Consider the following 22,684-nt stretch of genomic DNA (forward strand, 5'->3'; position numbering starts at 1 on the left):
GTGTGTGTGTGTTTGATTATGGATGAGTGTCCTAATTTGTGTGTCTGTTTGCTACAAGTAATCCATGTTTATGTGTGTGTTTTACAGTGTGTGTGTTTGCATTGAAATATGATGCGATGTGGCTGATGTGGGTTTCCGTTTGCCATGTTTATGTTTACATGAAGAAATGGAAAAAATGCAGAAGGCCATCATGTGCTGCAACACGTTGGTGCAGGTTTTTAATGTTTTTGCTGTGCGTTAGCCGTTAAAATAAAGTCTTTTCAATTTTTTGTGTACAGTAGGAGTCCATTGAATCCGCTTTTTTATCCATTTCTTCATGTTTGAAATCCTGACACTCCATTTCCAATGAGCACCTCTCCATGCTAGATTGAAGCCAAGGCAGCGTTCCTCCCCTGGGTTTGTTTATGTTTACATGTTTCGTATATACTTAATGTGTGTGTGTGTGTGTGTGTGTGTGTGTGTGTGTCCAGGTGTGGATAGAGTTTGGTCGTATCAAGCTTCCTCAGGGCCTCCATCCCAACGACCTGGAGGAGGAGTGGGGTAAACTCATCCTGGAGATGCTGGAGAGAGAGAAGGCTCTACGGCCCGCTGTGGAGAGGTACACACACACACACACACACACACAAATCCATTTAAATGTTTCCTGGCAGCAACAATGCTGATGCAACTCCTTGGGCTCTGTTGCTCATCAGTCCCCCTAACTGTGCGTGTGTGTGTGTGCGTGTGTGTGTGTGTTTCAGGCTGGAGCTGCTGCTTCAGAGGGCCAATAAGATCCAGAACATGGCTCTGGACTGCGAGGAGAAACTCACCCTGGCTAAGAACACGCTACAAGCTGTGAGTACTGAACCTCTCCTCTATCTTCATACACGTACACACCCACACACCCACACACACACACTCGTTCTCTTTCATCCCCCATCTCTCTTTACTAACACTAAAATAATTGTATGAATAAATTGATCCACATGCGGTCAGTGCAAACCATATACAGGGTCTTTGGGTTTATATTGGGGATAAATGCCTAAAATGTAAATGCGGAATAATTTGGCATAGTATTTTTACAGTGTGTTAATGGGTACAAGCTGTAAAACTAGCTGCCCTTCTGGGACAATAAATATTTACTCACTGCTTTTCCCTGCCTTTATTGAGAGAGAGAGAGAGATTAATGCCTGATGTAAATTGTTGTTTCATGATGCTCAGTCCATACTTTTTCCCATACTTTTCATTCATACATTCTGCCTAACATGCTCTTGTGTTGGAATTGTCATTTGCTTATGTTTATATAAACCCCATTTGTTATATTCATGTTTATGTTATATTTTTCCGTTTTTAATTTATTTTTCTTTGCTGTGTCCTGTTGGTATTTGCTACTGCGACGACCCAATTTCCAACAAGACTCATTGAAGTTTAATCTTATCTTAATTGAATCTATGCCTCAGTAAACACTAAAGATTAACGGCATAAAACAATTCCATAAACACATAAGGCAAGCAAACACGCAAACAAACAAGAAGCAATAATAATAACTGCATTGAAGTGTTGGTGCTCTGGTGTGCAGGACATGTCTCGTGTGGAGAGCGGCGAGGCGGTGCAGTGTGAGAGAGAGCTGGCCTGTTACCTGCAGGACTGCGAGTCTCTGCTCAGACAGCTCAACCAGGACCTCAAAGTCCTGCGAGACGAGAAGTACTACCAGGTGGAGCAGCTGGCTTTCAGGTGAGGCAGGAGAGAAGGGCTTGTCGGTGTGTTCTGGTGTGGGGTTTGATTCTGTAGAGGCAGTTGGTTTGGTTTGATTGAGAAAATAATCATTTTATATTCCAGGGGATAATGCAGTAACCTAGTAGCACTTCTCTGGTATGGCACTAACACTGCTGGAGTGAGGGCTTCAACTCCCCCTTATTCTTACTATGAAAGTCGTAATCGTAAAATTATACCATTATTTCTAAACCATTATTGGTGAAAGTCTAAAGGCCCAAACGCATTGAAAACGACTTTTGAGGTCATTTGACGCACCTTCGCCATCGCGATGGGTAATATATTTTATGGTGACATGAATTCTATAACCTGGTATATATATTCTGCTCATTATATTTGGAAGAGCAACTTATTGTAGTGTTCATATTTTGTCATTAAATCTTAACAATTATGTGCTACAGTTACCTGCTAGAGTTTATCAAGCTAGTCCGTCAATAACTGGTGTCAAAAACCTATGGAACGAGAATCCCAACGTCGTGCATGATGACCTGAACACCTGGCTAACGTTACAGGCACATCCATCAGTTTTAGACTAGCTTGATAAAACTATCAACTAGCCCACTTGACCAGCTTCCAATGGGTGCTTATTAATGAAATCTGAAAACACAGTATATGACGGCAACTTAGAAATTTCTCAAAAAATCAAAAAACACGGACGTACCTATATAGATAATTAAAAAGTCGAGAATATCTTACCCTTTTCCTTTTGTACTGCGACTCTAGAAACCTCATGAAAAACAGCTGAGCTGCTTTTTGTTGACGCAACCAAAATTTAACCAAGTTCGAACCAAGCCAGTTTGACGCTCCACTGGACAGCTTGAGTGTGCGTTTGTCCATTGAAAACAATTGCTGCATTTGAAAATGTACGCGTCTGATGCTTCCAGTGTGTTTCTGGCTTAAGTCATAGAGGGAGCATGCTCTTGAATCCAAGGTTGCCAGTTCAAATCCCAGGACCAACTGGGAAAATCCGGGCGGGAAAAGTGAATGCATAATGCTCTCCCCTCCAGTAACTACTGTTTCTGTCACGTGTCTCTCATCCCTCAGAGTTTCCTGCCTTCAGGAGGAGCTGGTCTCCCTCAGACTGCAGTGCTCCAGCGTCTACAGGAAAGGCCACTTCTCCCAGGCTCTGGGCCCCACCGGGGCCGAGCAGACCGGCCAGCGCCCCGCCGACAGCGGCCTCTCGCTGGGTCAGACCCTGTTGGGAGCCGTGGGCGCGGTGGGAGCGGTCGGGGCCGCGCTGCTCCGGAGACCCATGGCCCGCTCCCAGCTGGTGGCCATGTCTTCCTCAGAGGATGAAGGAAGCCTGAGGTTCATCTATGAACTGCTGGGATGGGTGGAGGAGACGCAGGTCAGTGGGAGTATTAATAATAATAACATTGCTCTCTCAGTAAATTCTAATTTTTACTGCAGGCTTGCTGCATTACTGCTGCTCTGCTCCGTCCCCAAGAGAAATTAAGTTTTTCTCTTAATTGTCTGCAGTACTAATGCAGGATAGATACATGAAGGGGCACTGATACACTGACTACAACTGTACAAAGTGCTGTAAAATATTAAAGGAACAATACGACCATATTGGCAAATCCTTCATATTTAATGAAGGGGGGACTTGCACTGCTGGCCCCATTAAGGCCTGTGCAGCAGAACAGATGTAGCACAAGATTAGGGAACACTAATATTACCATAACAATATCAAATTTACATCCAAATAACATTACAGGCTTGAAAGCCCTTTCAACAAGCCAGAATGGCAGCTGATACTGCTAGCTTGTGAAGGCCTGCTTAGCAAACCTCAGAAATCATATTTGACTCCATCAATAAATAAATAAACATGATCATTATAGCACAAATTATCAATTAAATTCAGTGACTTTTTCAGTCAGGGATTAGATGACTGAAATCTCTCTCTCTCTCTGTGTGTGTGTGTGTGTGTGTGTGTGTGTGTGTGTGTGTGTGTGTGTGTTTCAGGAGCTGCTGGAGCGTGCTGAGTGGGGAGCAGACCTTCCCTCTGTAGAAAACAACCTGCAGGAGCACAACACCATTCACACTGCAGTGGAGGACCTGCTGAGCAGTCTGCAGGAGGCACGCAACTATGAGGTACACACACACCACACACACACACACACACACACACACACACACACACTTTCTGCTGAGAGCTGTGGTTTATAATGAATTTGCTGTTCTTCTCTCCTCCAGGCTAATGTCTCTCCTAACTTCAAGAGCAGTTATTCTGAAACCCTGGCCAAGCTGGAGCACCAATACTGCAAACTACTGGTCAGTCTCAACACTAGTGTGTGTGTGTGTGTGTGTGTGTGTGTGTGTCAGTCAGGACAGCATTTTCTCTAGCTTTGTCAACTGCGTACAAGGCTGTGTGTCTTTATGTATATTTATGTAGACTTAAGGGGGTTCATATGCCATTTTGAGAGAGAGAGAGAGAGAGAGTGTGTGTGTGTGTGTGTGTGTGTGTGTGTGTGTGTGTGCGGTGTTACCGCATCTCACTGTTTCCCAGTTCAGTCCCCATTCACAGTTAATCCCATTACGGCATGACAGGAATAGTGAATCTCATGCTAAATACTCACAATTATGCATCTGCTCTCTCCTTTACTCCCTCACTCACTCTCTCTCTCTCTCTCTCCCTCTCTCTCTCTCTCTCTCTCTCTCTCTCTCTCACTCACTCCTGTTTCATGCACTCACTCTTTTCCACTCTCGTCTCTCTCACATACAATATTTTCTGTTCTATGTGTACTTGCTTGTGTGTCTAAGTGTGTATGTTCTTGCATAAAACAGCCCTTTACTTCTCCCTCTCCAGTCGAGGATTCCCTCTTTAGGCGTCACCCCTCCTCTCAGCTCATTGACAGTCATGTGTGTCTCTAGTCAGCACGGCCACATTCGTCACGGCTGCTGCACTTCTTTTATTATCTGTGTTTACAGCTGCATTTTGCCTACAATTAAGCAATTTTAGTGAAAATCTTATCCAGAGCAACCTAAAAAGTCAAAATTGTTATAAGTGAGTTAATACATGTAATTAAGTATTATACGAGTTGAAAAGTTTAGTGAATCACATAACTGTAAGCTTCCTCATAAATACAATATACGTATGCTATAGGAATAGTGAGAATAGACATGGAATGATGACTACCTTGTTAAATTTGAACAAATAACCTGCTGGAAAGGGGCACTTCTTAAAGAGAATTTTGTGTCCTTATTATAGAAAAGTTCAAAGATTTTTTTCCCCTGGCTCTTTCTCTCCTTCTTTTTTCTTATTTCTTCATCTAACACTATAATGTACATAAATATTCTAGGGACACGGATCCATTACTTCTGTTTAAGTGCTGTGTCTTTGACCCTTAATTGCACTCTTTACTATTGGTTGCTTGTAATGATAGTGATTTGAATTTTATCTTATTGTTGCCTTCACAGTAATCCACTCTGAATAGGAAAATGCCTAAAATGTAAATATACTAAAAGCAGCACTGCAATGCTAACAACCAGAGAAGAGAGGATGTTTTTTTTTATGTCTCTGCACTGCTGAGCAGCATGACGATGATGTTTGTTTGTGTCGTTGCCATAGGAACATTCGTCATGGCGCCTGCGGAGCTTGGAGAGCCTGCATGCATTTGTGTCGCACTGCACTGAGGAGCTGATCTGGCTCAACGAGAGGGAGGAGGAGGAGATTGCCTACGACTGGAGCGACAGCAACACCAACATCAATGCCAAGAGAGAATTATACTCCGTGAGTGGAGGGAGGGGACGCACAGTTACACCGATGGTTTCCTCAGATGTGCTTCTCAGCAGGGTGGAAGGAACTTTGAAGTAGAATTGCTTTGACACTAAAACCTTTCATTAAAACCAAAAGAAGTGGTATTTTATATGGGGCGGTGTTGCTTTTAAATGGGGCGTCCTGGCATATACTTTAAGCTATCTGCCTCCCTTAACTGTTTTTAAAATTCATTTTATTAAATTCATTTATCATTGAAAGAAAAACAATAGCCATACATAGCACAACTTCCCTTTGCTGTTTCTACAGAACTTTCCCTATAATTTCCCCCCCAAACTCATAATGAAAGTTATTGCTAAGTATTGCTATGATGTTCATGCACACGTTTGCACACAAACACTATTTCTACATAACAGTGATGTAAAAATCCTGTCATCCTCTTTGACCATCCTCCCTTTCCTTCCCTGTTTACAGGACATGAGGTCAGAGTTGGATGAGAAACAGGATGTGATGCGGTCACTCCAGGAAACAGCCGACCGTCTGTGTCAGGAGAACCATCCAGCCAAGCAGACTGTGGAGGTGAGGCTGTCGAGTCAATCAGTTTTATTCAACTGGACTGCATGACCTTTAAAGATGCTGGGCTTTGCTTCTATGACTCATTTATGGAAACTGCTGTTTTCAACACAAATGTTTTGCTTTTCAGTTGACTGTGCAGTTTTTTGTTTTGATGCATTTTAAAAACGTCCTTAGATGTATAGGATGCATATGTAAAGGGCCGTTGATGTTGATGTTGTTGATGTTTTACTATTACTGTGTATGTATGTTTGTGCACTATGGACCAGATGAATTTCCTAAATGGATAAATAAAGTTGAATACTGTAATAATAATACAGTACATGCAGTAATGCAGTATTGGGAGCGTCTGGAAATGCCAATGAGTGGGGAGTTTTTGTTCCAAAACAGAGTACGGGGCTGGAAAGTAAGTTTCGAGAACCAGAAATCTCAGCACCTGGCCAAGTAATCGCTGAGTCATTGGTATTGATCAATAACCCCATCAACCCCCTGCAGATATATTATGGTCATTTTGTGCTTTGGGGTGGTAAAATTCATACTAATTGCCCCTTTATAGCGGCTGTATGAAATCGACACCCACACACTTCTCTCTCTCTCTCTCACCCTCCATCCACATCTGCCTGTGTGTTACCAGGCGTACAGTGCAGCTCTGCAGACCCAGTGGCAGTGGGTGGGCCAGCTGTGTGTGTGTGTCGAGCAGCACCTCAAAGACAACACCGCCTACTTCCAGGTAAGACCACTACCACGCACAAAATAAATATTATTACAGTTACATTCATGAATAGTAGCCACGGTTTCACACTTCGAATGTGTTAAAATGTCCCGTTTCTTCTTATATAATTCATCTGAAATTCACAGGAGGAAAATTTTACATATGGATTAACGTTCTTATTATACTATACTACTAACTCCGTTTTCACCATATCCTCATGTTGACCTCTGACCTGACTAGTCTTGTAAAAGTCCTAAATGAGGTTTATAAAAGTATGTTTTCGCAAATGATTTTATTTTCTTTTTTTTTCACAAGTGATTTAAAAGAAGGTACTTATTTTACTTGCCTCATATCCTCAGGCCTCTAGTAGCTTTGATTTTATCCCAGGCTATGGAATGAATTGTCTTTCCTGTTATCATTAACAATTCTCAAAAAATCTTTCGTGTTAATTTGTCTTCTCTGCACTATTCTAGTACAAATCCACCATCTTAACTGTCCTCTTCAAGCTATTCCTGTACAAATCTTGCTTCTCAACTCTTTTGCTGTGTTCCTGTGTCTTCTCTGTCAGTTTATGAGTGATGTGCGGGACTGCGAGTCGTACCTGCGCCAGCTCCAGGAAACCATCAAGAGGCAGTACACCTGTGACAAGAACAGCAGACTGGTCAAGCTGGAAGACCTGCTGCAAGACTCCATGGTATCTCTCCTCCTTCACTCCCCTTGTCTCTGAATTTATCTCCAGTTCTCACAGGGCAACTTTATGGGCAACTCTGGCAGGCAACAGTGCCCAAGGAGTTGCCTCAGTATCGCTGATATAATCGCATAGAAACATATCGTTGCTCGAAAAACATTTGATTCGATTTTTGATCTTGTGTCTCATTTTGTTGCCTGTTGCTGGGAGTGTTGCCCACCTACAGTTCAGTTCCATTTATATTTTGCATTGAGTAAACTGAAGTTGAACCTACAGAGGTGAAGCATTCTGTAAAGTGACTGGAAACAAAGCCACATGCAAAGCAGCAACTTTTTAAAAATGAAAACTTTCAACACAACATTGTTAAAAAAAATGTTCAAGGTTTTTATTCCACGATTTTGAGGTTTTCGTATTTTGGTTTTGTTTGTTTTTCCTTGCTTATTTGTGTTTCTTTGGGTTTAGGAGTTCTGCTGCCACCCTGTGTGTACAGTATATATACTTAAAAATGATATATTCAAAATAATTCTGGATCGTGGTGTTAGCAGGAATGACATGGCTATATTACAACCATATTCCTGCCACAGCAGCAACAAAGAGCTAGCTGCAGCATTAGCATAGCACTGACCCTGAAACACCCAGCTTACTGTGCTGTGCCTCAGGCAGCTGCAGCACGCCGCATGATGGGGTAAAGTAATCTGTTTGAGAGGGCCTTCGCTGAATCATGCCCCCTGTGGCACAATTGTGAGTCTGCCATCTTCACACCTACTTCACACACACACACACACACACACACACACACACCTCTGACTTCGAGCAGATGGCAGAGTGAGTGTGGGCCATGCTCCACAGGCCTGAGCAGTGAGCATATCCTCCCCAATATAAAGGTGTGTGTGTGTGTGTGTGTGTGTGTGTGTGTGTGTGTGTGTGTGTGTTTCTATGTGTGTATGTGTGTGCCACAAACAACTGTTCTTTTCAAAAATACCAGTGTCACCAGTGTGGTTATGTGTGTGTGTGTTTGTTTGCTTGCTCTGATTGTGTTTACATCTATTTGTGCGGGCGTCTGTCTTTCTGCCTGTGTTTGTTTGTGTGTGTATGTGTGTTGCTGTCTGTTCATTTGTGTGTATGCGCTAATCAGTTTCCACTTCCAGTTAATGAAGTTTCCAGTTCGCTGTGTTCCAGCTCTCACTGGGGTGTGTGTGTGTGGGTGTGTGTGTGTGTGTGTGTGTGTGTGTGTCTGAATGACTCAACAGAAAACAAGCAGCCAGGCCTCTATTAGCTGGAGATAATGACCTAGGAGAAGATACTAAATCACTCCTCTTCATCCTCTTTTAGACACAGATTAGGACTTGGGAGAGGCTGTTGGATCGTACCTCGCCCTCTTTTCATCTGATTTATTTTTAAATCTGCTCCTCTTCTCTTTGGTTATTGATATTGAATGTCCTATTTATACATGGTCAGACTTCATAAGCCAGTGAAAATTGATAGAGTAGATCCTTGAGGCTTGGTATTAGATATTTTATGCGTATTAGGTAAACCTTTCCAGGGATGTGGAAGAGGCTAAACCCACCCTAAACTCAGTTTGCCAGCTTTTCATTTGCCAAATAGTTAATCCACTTTTTTAAGTTAAAGCATACTGATTTAAGTTACATATAAATAGGATCTTAAGGAGTAAACAAGAAATATAAGAAGAAATATATATATATATATAATTGTGTATAATTGTGTATCTGGTCTGAAACTGGGTGACTTCCCAGCTTGTCATTTGACTTGTCACGCAGCACTGACTGCAGCTAACATCAGCTCACTGTGAAATTCATTTCTGGAGTGTAATGTTATTAACGCTGGCCTCTCTCTCTCTCTCTCTCTCTCTCTCTCTCTCTCTCTCTCTCTCTCTCTCTCTCTCTCTCTCTCTCTTTCTCTCTCTCTCTCTCTCTCTCAATCTGTCTCTTTTTATCTCTGTCTCTCTCACTTTCTCTGTCCACTTTTCCATCTCTCACTCTTTGCTTATATCTCTCTTCACCTCCCCTCTCTTTCTCTCTCTCTCTCTCTCTATGTCTCTCTCTCTCTGTCTCTCTGTCTCTGTCTCTAATGAATCCGTAATGAATCTCTCTGCTGAGGATGAGGCAGAAATTAAACATGTCAGGGTGAAGAGTTACACTAATGCTCACAGTTAAATGTTTAATGGTTAGCGCCCGAGCTAACACATGCTGCTGAGTCAGGAAACAGTGAAGTCCTCTCACCTCGGGGGCTACAGGCTAACAGGCTAATTGTAAATTTGCAGGACCTGCACTATATTGTGAGCCATTTAGCTGGCAAGAAATATAAATGTGTTTTATTGTGGCTGCACAGAGTTGAAGTGATTTAAAATGAATAACTCAAAGCAAGATATAGTATGTTTTTTTTGTCCTTACACATTTGACAGTGCAACAAAGCTAGTTTCAGCAATAGGACATATTTGTTGGTACAGAACTTGATTGATCAGTGTAGTCTTTCTAATCCAGTTGTTTTAGCATGATTGACAGTTTGAGCCAATGGCCATGTACTGTGTGTATGACTGACTGATAAGCTGACACAATTTGACAAACCAGCGATTTTCTGCCACAGGAGATAATTGACTGGCATATTATTGACTGATTATTGAAATGATGGGACAGTCTATGTAACCAATCAAAATGACCAGTAACAAATTGACTAACTTGCTGACTAGTGTAACTGTATGACTAACTGACTCATAAGGTGATTGACAGTTTGAATGACCTATGATTTTGCCCCTGCAGGAGGAGAAGGAGCAGCTGATTGAGTACCGCAGCTCGGTGGCCAGCCTGGTGGGCCGGGCCAAGACGGTGGTGCAGCTCCGCCCCCGCAGCGCAGAGAGCACCCTGGGAGCCACCACACCCATCAAAGCCATCTGCGACTACCGACAGATAGAGGTATGGGACCTACCATGCAGTAGTTCATAAGCATACTGTTTGACAGCAGGTGTGCATGATTTGCAACCTAGGGTAGCCCAGGTAGAAGGAGTTTACTCCTCCTTAAACCTCTCAGCAAAGAGTTATTGTAAGTTTCTCTGGATGTGAGCGTATGTTAAATGCCTAAAATGTAAAAAGGGGATTCATCTGCACAAAGAGAGTGAAAATATAGGGGCATGCTACTGAAAACCATGTCAATATGTTGTCCTAGTTGAGTTTATTAAACGTAGATATGGAAGCTAGTGTTGCAGACTTGGTTGTGGTGCTCTGTCAGCCAATAAGCTGCCAGTCTGCTTACAGTACCTACAGCCAATGAGCTTCTGGTCTGCTGTGTTTGTATTTTTGTATTACAGTTAATTCAGATTAAATCGTCCGTCTTGCTTTCCCCATCTCACTTAAAATAAATAAAAGTAAATTAAGGTTTATATATAAGGGACCCTTTGACTCCCAGGACTGTCTGTCAGGTCACAAAATGTTCACCTGAGCTCACTGACCTCACCTCTCTGTTGTTTTGACCCTCACCACCAATCACCAGTCTCCTCTCTGCTCTGCACCTCCTCTCTAAGCCCCTCCCACAACCACTATGCAGCCGTGAAATATATTTTTTGTCATATTGATGAAAAACTCTACACAAATTCTTCATCTTTTCTCAGGCTCGGTGGTTCATACTGATGAATAGCAGCAGTGGAAATTTTCTTGTAACAGCTCAAACAGTTTTCACTTTGACTGGCAGGTACAAATAGCCGCGCTCCACTTTGAAAGCTGAATAAGCATAATGATTATGGTGCAGAATTTATAATAAGATTTTGTTATTGCTGTGTCATACAATAGTTTTTTTTAACTTTAGATCAAAACTGTTTTACTTTGACAGATTTCCCAGAATATATATAATAAATATATTTTTTGCCTTTATTCCACTCAGAAAACTGTGATACAGCTCTATCTGTCACAGGATCATTATAAAAGCCCCCAAACGGCCAGGAGACACTTGAAAGTAAAGAAATGATTAATGAGAAGAGGAGAATTTCATTTGCCAACTGTGTTTTTTCCCCCTCTAAGCCCGTTTTTTATAGCACTCATAGGAGCAAGTGAAGTCTCTCTCTCTGTCTCTCTCTGTCTCTCTCTCTCTCCCAGCTGTGATGTCTTCAGGGAGTCTAAAAGCCAATCAATTAAACATCCATCCCAACCCCTTTGCGGGCTCGGTTGAAAATCTGCATCTCCACTCACCTAGCGCTCTAGCTGAGGGAGGCTTGGCTCGGACACCCAGCTTCCCCTGATGCTGCTATTTCAGTCCGCTGCGTTAGATTCCCCTGGGCCGCTCTGCCCAGTGAAGCGTGCTGTGTGTGAGGTGTTGTGGCCAGGTGAAGCAGGAGGAGAGGGGATTCAAAGTCACTTTCCTCGTTTCCTATTCTCTTCCTCATCAAATGTAAAAAAAAAAAAAAAAAAAAAAAAAAAGGAAGATGCAAGCTGCCAGTGAGCTGAAAGTTATACTTAAGTAAAGCGGCGTGACTTCAGTATTCACCAAACGTCTGGTCAAACTTGCACATTACCAAAAGTAATGTTTCTCTCCTTCCCTCTCCTGTGTCTTCTCTCTCTCCATACCCTCATGTACCTCTTTGCCTCTCCCCTCTCACTCCCTCCTCCTCCTCCTCCTCCTCCTCTTCCTCCCTTCCTCTCGTCTGTCGGCTGGGCTGGCAAGACTAACGTTCAGGTATAGCTGCCTATGTTCTCCCTCTCTCACCTCAGATCAGTTCTTACACTGCACACACTGTACTGCCCTGGTTGCCCCTCTCTTATCAGCTGATCTCAGATCCAGTTTCACCGACAGTAAAGTAATCTGCGGTCGTTGTGAGCCTGGTACCTGTTTCTTCGCCAAGTTTCTTAGAGTAAAGTTAAATCCAATATCTTCAGGGAAACCTAGTGCACGCAGCCACAGAGATTAGAGACACCTTGCACATTGTTAAAAGATGCAACTACGCATCTTGCATCACAGATGGTGCTTTGAAACCAGCGGTTGCTAGGTGGTTGTTGAGTGAAATTCATCTGTCTGGTCAGCTTAACGGTACTAGCAAATACCAACATGGAAGTAGAAAATCTCCAGTACCTTCTACCAGAAAACATGGTCAGGCCAGTAAGAATAACAACTGGCTTAAAGGAACATGCAGCCCTCATAGCAAAATTTAGAGATTATTTTTGGGGAATTTTGTCTTCATTAGATAGTTGGAAGTAGAGAGAGACAGGAAAGACTGGGGCAGAGAGGGACGACATGCGCCAAAGGTCCCAGGCCGGACTCAAACCCAGGATATAGCGTGGCATGTGAGCCAGCCAGCTGAGCCACCAGGAATCCCCAGCTAATCAGCTTTTTGATTAACATAGGAATGTGCCATAAGAACATTGGTGGCAGTTTCATCTCTGTGTGTCCAATATTTAGTGTATATTTAGTCTCCCATAATACATGCTAACACTTAGGTACACTGTGTGTGTTACATTGATGGCATGAGCTGGCTCAGTATCATCTCAAAAGCAGTAGCTGTAAATACTGGACACAGTTGAAACTGCTGTTAATCTTATTGTCACAAAATGGAAAGTTGATCAATGAGTTTATTTGCAAAAATTCGGTGTGATCCTTGAAGAGTACAGATGTTGGATGAGAATATTTCTTCCAGATCAAAATGATTGAGAGGGTAAAATGGACTTGGTCAGGGATCCTAGACCAGTAGTCGTACTTTCAGAGGTTTAACAGCGGCACCTTGAAGTAGACTGAGATCAGTGGGTGAGGGCAGGTGGCAACCACTGAACTGAACTGAACTGAACTGAACTGAACACAGTCCATGCCTCCCAGGCTCATTCAGTCAGTCAGACAATTTCAAGTCACAGCTTTAAGCTTTAATGTACATTTCATATATTTATGCACATAGCCTTGCATTATTGATGTGTTGATGTGTGTGTGTGCAGGGACGGGGTGAGAGGGGGTGAGAGGGGGTGGCGGGTGGGGGAGGCAGTACAGTGTCACAGCGCAGCCTGACACTGTATGTGCAGCGCTGAAAGTCTTCCCCACAGCCATCGCTTTGCCTAGTGTTTAAGCTATGGGTTTTAATTTCAGAACCATACTGAATTATGCCAGATTCTAAACCCAAACTCTCTATACTATTGTCCTGTGCTGGGTTTCTCAAACTCACCATATCCATAATGTTTTGAGTGTGAGATGAATTTGTGAAACCTCGCCCAGGTGTCAATAAACCTCGCTTTGAGTTTGGAGAACATTTGCTGCTTTCACAACGAGTGTTTCCTGTTTAGAAACGTGAAAGCGGCTCGTCAATTCAATATGGCATAGTTCCTGCGCCAGGTTCTCTGATACATGATATCATTTTAGGGCTTTCGCTAACCTCATGAAATCCATGAACGTTTGCATTTTCTGTTGCATTATCAGTTTGTTGCTACCAGCTTTTGGTTTACATGTTTTACATGGTTTTCCCCTTTTCTCCCCCTCTGATCCCACCTCCTCTCCATTCTTCTTTTCCATCTGACCTCTCGCCTATCCTTCTCCTCAAATTTCTGTCCTCTGTCGTCTTTTCGCCATTTCACATCATTCACCCTCTGTCTTATCCATCACATAAAACTCTTTCCTACCATCATCATCATACTGTCATCTATATATATATATATATATTCTATACTATCATACGATCCTCCTTCCTTCCATCTCTCTTCATTCCCTCTCACCTCCCCTATTATCTATCCATCTGTACCTCCTCTCTTCCTCACTCGCTCCACATCCATCCTTCCATCATTGTGTCCCACCTTCCAACCTCCATCTCCTCCCCTCTATCTTCACGCTCTCCTTTCCCCATTCCTCTTTCTCTCTCTGTATCCCTCCTCTTTCCTCCTCCATTTGCGGTCCATCCCTCTCTTTCTCTCTCTCTCTCTCTCTCTCTCTGTCTCTCTCTCTATCCATCCTGCACCCCTGCCTCTTCTCAGATCACTATAAGCCGAGGAGAGGAGTGTGTGTTGGAGGATAACTCCCAGAGGACCAAGTGGAAGGTGATCAGTCCCAGTGGGAACGAGGCCATGGTCCCCTCGGTGTGTTTCACCGTCCCGCCGCCAAACCAGGAGGCCATCGACACCGCCAGCAGGTAGGGAAGATACCGGACACACAACTTACAACACAATTTATGATCACATTTTTGGAGAGTGATGGTTGCAAAGTTGCTGCTGAAACTTAGATGGTGTAGAAGGAACAAAACTTTTTGAGTCTTTTACACATTTTACAAAGTGGCGGATTCGCTTTTGTTCCATATTCACTCCCATTCCATGTCCATTCCCTCTGCGTGTGTGTGTGTGTGTGTGTGTCCAGGATGGAGCAGTTGTACCAGAAGGTGATGTCTTTGTGGCATCAGCTCCATGTTAACATGAAGAGTGTGGTGTCCTGGCACTACCTGCTCAAAGACATCAGGACCGTCTCCGCATGGGACCTGGACACGGTAAGACGCAGTTTGGGTGTGTGTGTGTGTGTGTGTGTGTGTGTGTACACTGAATTTCAACTTTGAGGAGGCACTTTTGTTCTGCTTTATTCTATTGGGTTCTGTTCTACTTTGTCTTTTGCACTATTCTGTTCTATTTTATTCTACTTTATTCCATTCTGTTCTCTTCCATTTTGTTCTCTCCATTCTACTCTTGTCCTTCCATTTCGCTCCATTCTTTTCTGTTCTATTCTGTCCTGTTCTGTTCCATTTAATTCCGTTCTGTTCTTTTCTGTTCTGTTCTGTTCTGTTCTGCTCTGTTCCATTCTGTTCTTTTCTGTTCTTTTCTGTTCTATTCTGTTCCATTCTGTTCTTTTCTGTTTTATTCTGTTCCGTTCTGTTCTGTTCCATTCCATTCTGTTCTGTTGTACTTACCATCTCTCTCCTCCCTCTCATCTCTGCTGTCAGGTTCGCTGTCAGTCTCCGTCGGAGCGGCAGCAGGTTCTGGATCACCTGGAGGCCCAGCTGGCCGACTTCCTGTCTGACAGCAGAGAGAGCGCTCTGTTCACGCCGGCCGACAGGCGAGAGCTGGAGAAGGACGCTCAGCAAGCCCAGCAGCACTGCCAGGACCTGCTGCTCAACATGGAGACAGGTAGGACGCATGGATGGACGCATGCATACCTCACACCTGCACACACACACACGCACACAGGTGAAAAAATGAACACCCACCAAGTGCCAAATGCCGGTAAAATATGTCTGGCAGATAAATCAGCAAGTGTTACCCACCACACTGGCCAGTAACACTTTGAGATAACAGTTGAATGCTTCAGTTACATACAGTCTTTGGCATTCTCAAACTTTGTCCCTGCTGGCCACCGTACAGTTTCTCTGACCATCAGCCAATCAAATCAAAGCAAAACAATGGTGTCTGATTGGCTGGCTCTACACAAAGCGGTAGCATCCAAACTTCTGCAAACTTTGATTTATTTTAATGAAAAATTACATATTTCTATGAACAATTAACAATTTCTATGAACAATGAAATTAAGTTAAACTCAACGTTGAATCTTATTGAAGTGATGAGTACTACTTACAAAATAGAAACATGTCAGTGGATGTACTCACCTGTGTTTTGTAAACTTTAAGTAATGAACAGTGGATAGCTTTTTTTGAATGCAGTTATAACACAGGTAATAGATTACAGCCTATGCTTTTGCGCAGTGTTCCTGTTGGTAACTCTTCTCTCCCTCCCTCTCTCCCTCCAGTGGAGAAGGATGAGTCGGTGTCTCGCTCCTACCTGTCGGAGCTCCAGAACATCAGGCTTCATGTGGAGGAGGCGGAGCAGAGGCTGATGAGGGGCATCCAGACTCCGCCCCCCAGCAGGCTGTCAGGCGATGGCGTCGACAACACCGTCCAGATCGCAGAGCAAGAGGTCAGCACTCCGTTTCAGCCCCATCTGCTGGCCACATGGGGCAATAACACCCTTTATAAAGCTGGACTGATAAATGTTGTTCCTGGAAATCGAGTGGTTTTAATATGGACTATAAAAGTTTAACAAGCATTTCAAGTTTTTTTTCATGCAAAATTGAAAACACTAACACCCTTTATTACACTGGTGTGATATATATTGGTTGTAGCTATGTGAATGAAAAAGCATGCTTTAATCATTTGGATATTAGAGAAATTAGATGCCAAATATTTCCCAAGCTTAAGTGGGATATTGATCATAAAGGTGATGATTATTATACAAGCCAATGATGATGATTGTGTATTTGTATGATACTCTCACATATGACATATCTAAAGTTTCAAATCTAAAATTATCTACAAGTTTCATCTTATTTTATCTATTAAGACAAAATGTAATAATTTTTTGCAAATACTGTTTAACCTACAGCAGGTCAGGATGCAGCCTAAGATTTTACTCTCGATACAGCAGCTTACTGGCAGCCTTAAAAAAATCTCTTGCCTTTCTCTTCCTTGTCCAGAAGCTCCAGTCAGAGCTGGACGGCCTGCGCTCCAGTCTGGGCGAAGTTTCCCGCCGCTGTGTCCGTTTCTTCGAGGAGAAACCGTCTTCCTCCAGCGTTCCTGTCCTGCGATCTGAGCTCAATCAGTCTGTGGAGAAGATCGACAAACTGCACAACCTGTCCTCTGTCTTCCTACAAAAGTTAGTGGACTTTTTATCCATTACTTACCACGATTCTGTTTTCTAGAGAGAAACATTAGATACATGTTTGTTTTACTTAAAAATGTATTGACATCCTAATGCAGCATACTTATTTAACCATCTGCCTAACTCTCCATCCTTCCCCTTGTCTTTTATCTCGCCCAGGTTAAAGACAGTAGACATCCTGATGCACAGCCTGGAAGAAGCAGAGAGCCAGGTCAGGAAGTATGAGAGCAGACTAAGTGAAGAAGACATCGTCCCTGCCGACACCACGGCCATCCACAACCTCAGTGATCAACTAGGGGTGAGGGACACGTTGTTACATACACGATTTACTCCTCTTCTTTTAGCTTTTAGCAAGTTATTTCAAGTATTTCCTTTCGTTTCTCTTTCGTCCCGCTCCAGAAGTGGCAGGCTGAGCTGTCGGAGCAGGAGGGCGTCTTCCAGTCTCTGCAGTCGGAGGTGGGGCGGGCCAAAGAGGCGGGGTCTCAGCTTAACAGGCTCCACCCAGACCGCAGCCCCGAGCTGGAGCGCTACCAGGAGCGAGCCAATCAGATGACAGAGAGGTGGAACGGCATCAAGAGACAGATGGACACTCGGTGAGCAGGAAAGGGGGAGGATGAGAAAGAAGGAAAAGACTTAGGGGATAGGGGAGAGTAATTTTTACAAACATTTAACTTAAATAGACGTTTATTTTGGCTTAAGGTGGGTTATGAAATTTGCAAAAAGCTTATGTTCCCAGTCAAACTCTTCAAGAATCTATATAAATATGCCTAATATTTACATTGCCAAATAAACTCTGGATGGGGCTACAAGAGGCTGATAGAGCTGATTGGAGCTGATGTAAGGAAAGACCGAAAGGAAGGATCTTTATATCTTGGGTATTGTGCGGAAGGAAAATGTGTTGTACAGGATTGGTCGTATCTAAAATAAGCCTTATTACATTTTAGCTGATGCTCTATTGGGCAACAAGGAGGAGTAGTGAGTAGGGAGACCTTCCTTCCTCCTTCCTTCCTGAGACTCTGCTCTGATCGCCCTGGTGTAACATTATTATAATGCAGAGTGACGTACAGTATAATGTGTGAGCAGGTCAGGGTTCAGTGTCTTGCTCAAGGATACTCTGACAGGACACATATGTTAATGGACACATGCTGGCAGTGGTGGAAATCGAATCTGTGACCTTCCAGTAATAGGACCGTGTCTAATCACTACACTGGCCTGCCACCACAACAGTAGCCATAGTTTGCTATAAACACTATATGGTTTAATAGATTTTAAACAGACTTTTCAAGACCACTTCTATTGCGCAGAATTTTTTTGTAAGTCACTTTCCCCCCTTTTTTTTGTTCCAGACAAACTGATCTGGAGGGTTTGGGCTCGGTCCTGCAGCAGTACAGAGACGGCCACTCTGACCTGATCAACTGGATAGAAGAGACGACAGAGAGACAAGAAAACACTCAGCCTGGACAGACAGACAGCAAAGCCCTGTCTGAACAACTGGCCCAGCAGACGGTTAGTAATATAGATTTAATGTAGTGTAAGTGTAGTATGAAAGGATGGTCACTTACAAAGACAATGAAGTACAATGGAATGATTACAAGGAATGATTGATTCAATTAATGATGGACATATTGACATATGTGTATTGAATGTGGTATAGTGGAAAAACACCAGAGAAAATAATGAATGCCACTTACGCATTGTAATTCACCGACTTTTGTGAAATGATCTATAATTATCTTTTGACTTATTCTCTTCCCCAGGCATTAGTAGCAGAGATTGAACAGAACCAGACCAAACTAGATGAGTGCCAGACTCACTCCAAACAGTACTGCACTGCAGTGAAGGTACGGAGCTGTTTCAAAAATTTCTATTCATGTTTATAGAGTACAGTATACTTTTCTACAATTGTCTAAATGTTCTGGTACTTGAATTGTTGTATGCTACAAATTATGAAAAATATTTGCAAATGCATTTGGTGAGTGTCAGGTTGCAAATGTTTTGTGTTAATGAACCAAAGCTAAATCCCATCTCTTCACACCTGTATTCTGTAGGACTATGAGCTACAGCTGATGACCTACAGAGCCTTTGTAGAGTCTACCCACAAGTCCCCTGTCAAGAGGAGGAGGATGCACTCCTCATCTGACGCCATTACTCAGGAGGTAAGGAGAGACATGTTGGTTTACTACTTTGATAAATATCACTGTCATTTTGTATAGATTAAAGTAATTAAGCTAGGTACAATGTTATGTTTTTCAGCCTAAATGTAATTGCCCATAACTAATGCATTTTTTTTTGGGTTTATTTCTCTAGTTCATGGACTTGCGCACCCGCTACACGGCCTTGGTCACCTTGACAACGCAACATGTCAAATACATCAGCGATGCACTGAGAAGACTAGAGGAAGAAGAGGTGAGACTTTTTCACTCTCTCTTGCTTTTTCTTGCCTATCTCTGTGTCTTTCTTATAGGATTTATATACCTAATTTAATGTGTAGAATTTGTTGTCAGGTTGAATAACTGTATTATAAAAAGTGCAGAACTGCCAATACATTTTGTATATCACCTAATATAATGGCAAGACATTGGCTTCATAAGGTAAATTGTTTGAGATATGCCATGTTAAATGTCTCTGCCATCTCTCAATCTGTGCAGAAAGAGGTTGAGGAGGAGAAGCAGGCCAGGGTGGGCCAGGTGTCAGACCTGCTGGGCTGGGTCAAAGGCCTCCAGGGACGCACTGGAGCCTCCAACGCTGAGTCTTCACTTGCTGCTCAACAGGTACAGCATAGCAGAATTCTGTTTTATTTTGGCGACACACACAATCCTACTGACAAGTTGCCTTTAAGAGAAGCACTTAACGTCCAATTAGTCCAGTGGAGCTGCTCAGGGGCCAACAGTAGGAGACTGTGGTTGTACTGTGTAGCTGAATGAATGTCAAACTGGGTGTTGATGTCTTATAAATTAAACTACATGCTGTGTTATTGAAATGTTGTAATGAATTTTCTAGATCAGATAATTGCCACATATTCTGCTGTTGTTTGACTAAGCATTATACAATACAATATATACCCTTTACATTTATCTAAAGTGCCTTCATATCTGTGCTGTAAAGGCCATCACTGAGCAGCTAGCAGCCAAGAAGGATGAGGTGGCTGAAGCCATAAGGAGCACCCAGGTCTTCCTGCTGTCTAAACAGGCCAGCAAGTAAGTTAATGTCACATGAATGCACACACAAACATTGCCCTAAACACACACGCACTACACACACTCCTGACATTATGACTTTAATTGTGTCCTAGAAACAAGCACAGAGCAACACACACAGTGACACACATGTACTATACATGCACACAGTATACGTGCTCAACCAGCCACCCTTCACACACACCTTACAAACTTGCGCATGTGACCTCCCAACCATATGCCACGGTTCCCATTGGTCATGGAATATCTGGGATATCATGGAGGTGTATTCCAGGCAGGGAAAGTCAGGGAATTTGATAAATTCTCTGGGGAAGTCAGGGAATATCAAGCAATTTTTCAAATGGGCCTTTATAGGAATATACCAAAATATATTGTACTACTTGTTACACACATTCATTGCGTTATTTTGTGGTTTTCAGCAGTTTTTCTCCACAGCAAGGCCAACTGTAGCGGAAACCAGATTGTTTACCCCTTTAGAAAAACAACATTAACAAACAAGGAAGGAATAACATTTTTAGGTCATACATGTGCTCCGACTTAGTTATGGAAAGCCATAGAAAAGTCATGGAATTTTACATCAGGGCCACAGTGGGAACCCTGCATATGAGCAACACACCCTCTGATACAAACGCACACACACACACACACACCATTCCTCAACCCCCCCCCCCCCCCCGCCCCCACTGACCTCTCCCCTTGTGTCGTGTCCAGGTTGTCCCCAGAGGAGCGGGCCCATGTGGCGGCCCAGCTGGACGAGCTGACGGACACCTACGGCCAGCTCTGTGATAGCTCCACCCAGCAGCTGCAGCAGCTGGAGCAGCAATTGGCTAAGGAGGAGGAAAGAAAGGTAGAGAGGATGGAGGGATGGGCTACAAGATGGAGGGGAAAAGTGTGGAGGGAGGAAGGAATAGATACACACAGAGAGACAGGGCTAAGCGGGAATAACTTGCTGGCGGGGCACACACTCGCCTCCTGCTTGCTGATTCACATCCAAACAAATCTAAACTTCTATTCTTTTTATTTTGTTGGTTTGCCATGATGTTAGCTATGTCAATTTTGACATATTTGACTGTATCTACTGTCAACTGGCTCCTGCACAGTAACAGTAAATAACTTTGTAATGCTAACGGGCATAAAGAGAGACTGGTAGCCACGCCAGCGAGTTAGCTGTTCCCTGCAAATAATCTTATGGCCTGTGTGTATCTATGGTAAGAGTGTAGGGAGGGGGGATCATCATGGGTGAGAGAGGGTTGATGGCGGAAATGGGGAGGAAGGGAGGGATGGAGAGACTGAAGAGGGGAGGGCAGGTTCATGACAGAAACCAATTCTGCTGATGCGAGCTTGAGAAAATGCTCTTTGACCAAGTTGCTCAAAATTTGATCTGCCTACTGTGATTGTGAAGGTACTTTTTTATAAAATGTCGCTTTGACTCTGGAATATGCTCGCGAGCTGAGCGTGTGTTTGTGCGTGGGCCAGCGAGAGTGTGTGTGTGTGATGTAAAGCATGTTGTGTGTTGCCCGTCCACTGCGTGTGCATTTTTGACACACATCACCACTATTCACAAGTCTCACTCATGATCTTGGTTTGGTTTAACTGACACTACAGACCCTATTCAGACATTGGATGTCTTCACATGATCTAAAAATGTTTGTGTTTCTTGTCACTTTTCTTTGACCCCTGCACCTTGCCAGTCAAGAAGAAATTACAAGGAGTAAAATAATTTAAGACAATCTGAAAGCTGTTTTAGTCCTTCACTTGGTCATAAACCACATTCTGTTGCTCACTTTCCATTAGAATGGATATTCTTTTTCAATTTTTAAGACTTATGAATGTGGGCACAGAACGAGAAGAAGGATTTATTTGAAGACACTGTCTGAATTGGGCCTTAGCATGGAGTGTTCCTCTCACACATCTCCAACATGCCTGCACTCATGTCATCAACCATCGCCACCCTCATAGTTGCTATCATCTTCATCGTCTCATCATCGTCATTATCATCATAAAATACATCTGCTTAACTGCTAATATGGCTAATATATGGCCTTAGTGGTGCAGCAGTAGTGTAGTGCTGCCGAAGTCATGCTAGCAGTTAGGTAAAAACTATAGAGCTTTGCTTTTGTTAGAAGCATTAGTAGAAGCACAATCATTTTTGAAGGAGATGCCCCATCACATTTGACTGTCATTTCTGTAGCTACAAAATAGTCACTCACAGATCACTGTATCATGTAGCTTTTCTTTATGCAGTAATAGTCATACACATTCTGCACACACACTCCATTTAAATGTCAAACACTGCATAAAGTTTGCCCCATATACACACACACATGTAGACCACATGCACTCATTCACTCGTTCCTGTCCCGCCATATACGGCGCATCAGTCAAAAATGGATTGAATGTGTGTGAGAATTTCAAACAGTCCTTGACAATGATTTTTGT

The 22,684-nt window shown here is 43.1% G+C and overlaps 1 protein-coding gene across 1 annotated transcript in view; it reads left to right on the top strand.

Moving 5' to 3' along the window:
* Positions 1-22,684, top strand: part of LOC139911812 (microtubule-actin cross-linking factor 1, isoforms 1/2/3/4/5) — a 241,866-nt gene that overhangs the window by 118,994 nt on the left and 100,188 nt on the right. Inside the window, exons 11-35 of the mRNA XM_078290250.1 lie at positions 471-598; positions 741-834; positions 1,559-1,713; positions 2,797-3,100; positions 3,718-3,846; positions 3,949-4,026; positions 5,324-5,485; positions 5,945-6,049; positions 6,678-6,773; positions 7,324-7,449; positions 10,221-10,373; positions 14,391-14,545; positions 14,767-14,893; positions 15,341-15,524; positions 16,141-16,307; positions 16,864-17,042; positions 17,208-17,346; positions 17,448-17,641; positions 18,395-18,554; positions 18,806-18,889; positions 19,097-19,204; positions 19,356-19,454; positions 19,697-19,819; positions 20,154-20,245; positions 20,957-21,092. Of these exons, the coding sequence (XP_078146376.1) occupies positions 471-598; positions 741-834; positions 1,559-1,713; positions 2,797-3,100; positions 3,718-3,846; positions 3,949-4,026; positions 5,324-5,485; positions 5,945-6,049; positions 6,678-6,773; positions 7,324-7,449; positions 10,221-10,373; positions 14,391-14,545; positions 14,767-14,893; positions 15,341-15,524; positions 16,141-16,307; positions 16,864-17,042; positions 17,208-17,346; positions 17,448-17,641; positions 18,395-18,554; positions 18,806-18,889; positions 19,097-19,204; positions 19,356-19,454; positions 19,697-19,819; positions 20,154-20,245; positions 20,957-21,092 (3,477 nt within the window). The remainder of the gene's footprint in view (positions 1-470; positions 599-740; positions 835-1,558; positions 1,714-2,796; positions 3,101-3,717; positions 3,847-3,948; positions 4,027-5,323; positions 5,486-5,944; positions 6,050-6,677; positions 6,774-7,323; positions 7,450-10,220; positions 10,374-14,390; positions 14,546-14,766; positions 14,894-15,340; positions 15,525-16,140; positions 16,308-16,863; positions 17,043-17,207; positions 17,347-17,447; positions 17,642-18,394; positions 18,555-18,805; positions 18,890-19,096; positions 19,205-19,355; positions 19,455-19,696; positions 19,820-20,153; positions 20,246-20,956; positions 21,093-22,684) is intronic.

This window comes from Centroberyx gerrardi, chromosome 19, assembly GCF_048128805.1.
Source record: "Centroberyx gerrardi isolate f3 chromosome 19, fCenGer3.hap1.cur.20231027, whole genome shotgun sequence".
Lineage (NCBI taxonomy): Eukaryota > Metazoa > Chordata > Actinopteri > Beryciformes > Berycidae > Centroberyx > Centroberyx gerrardi.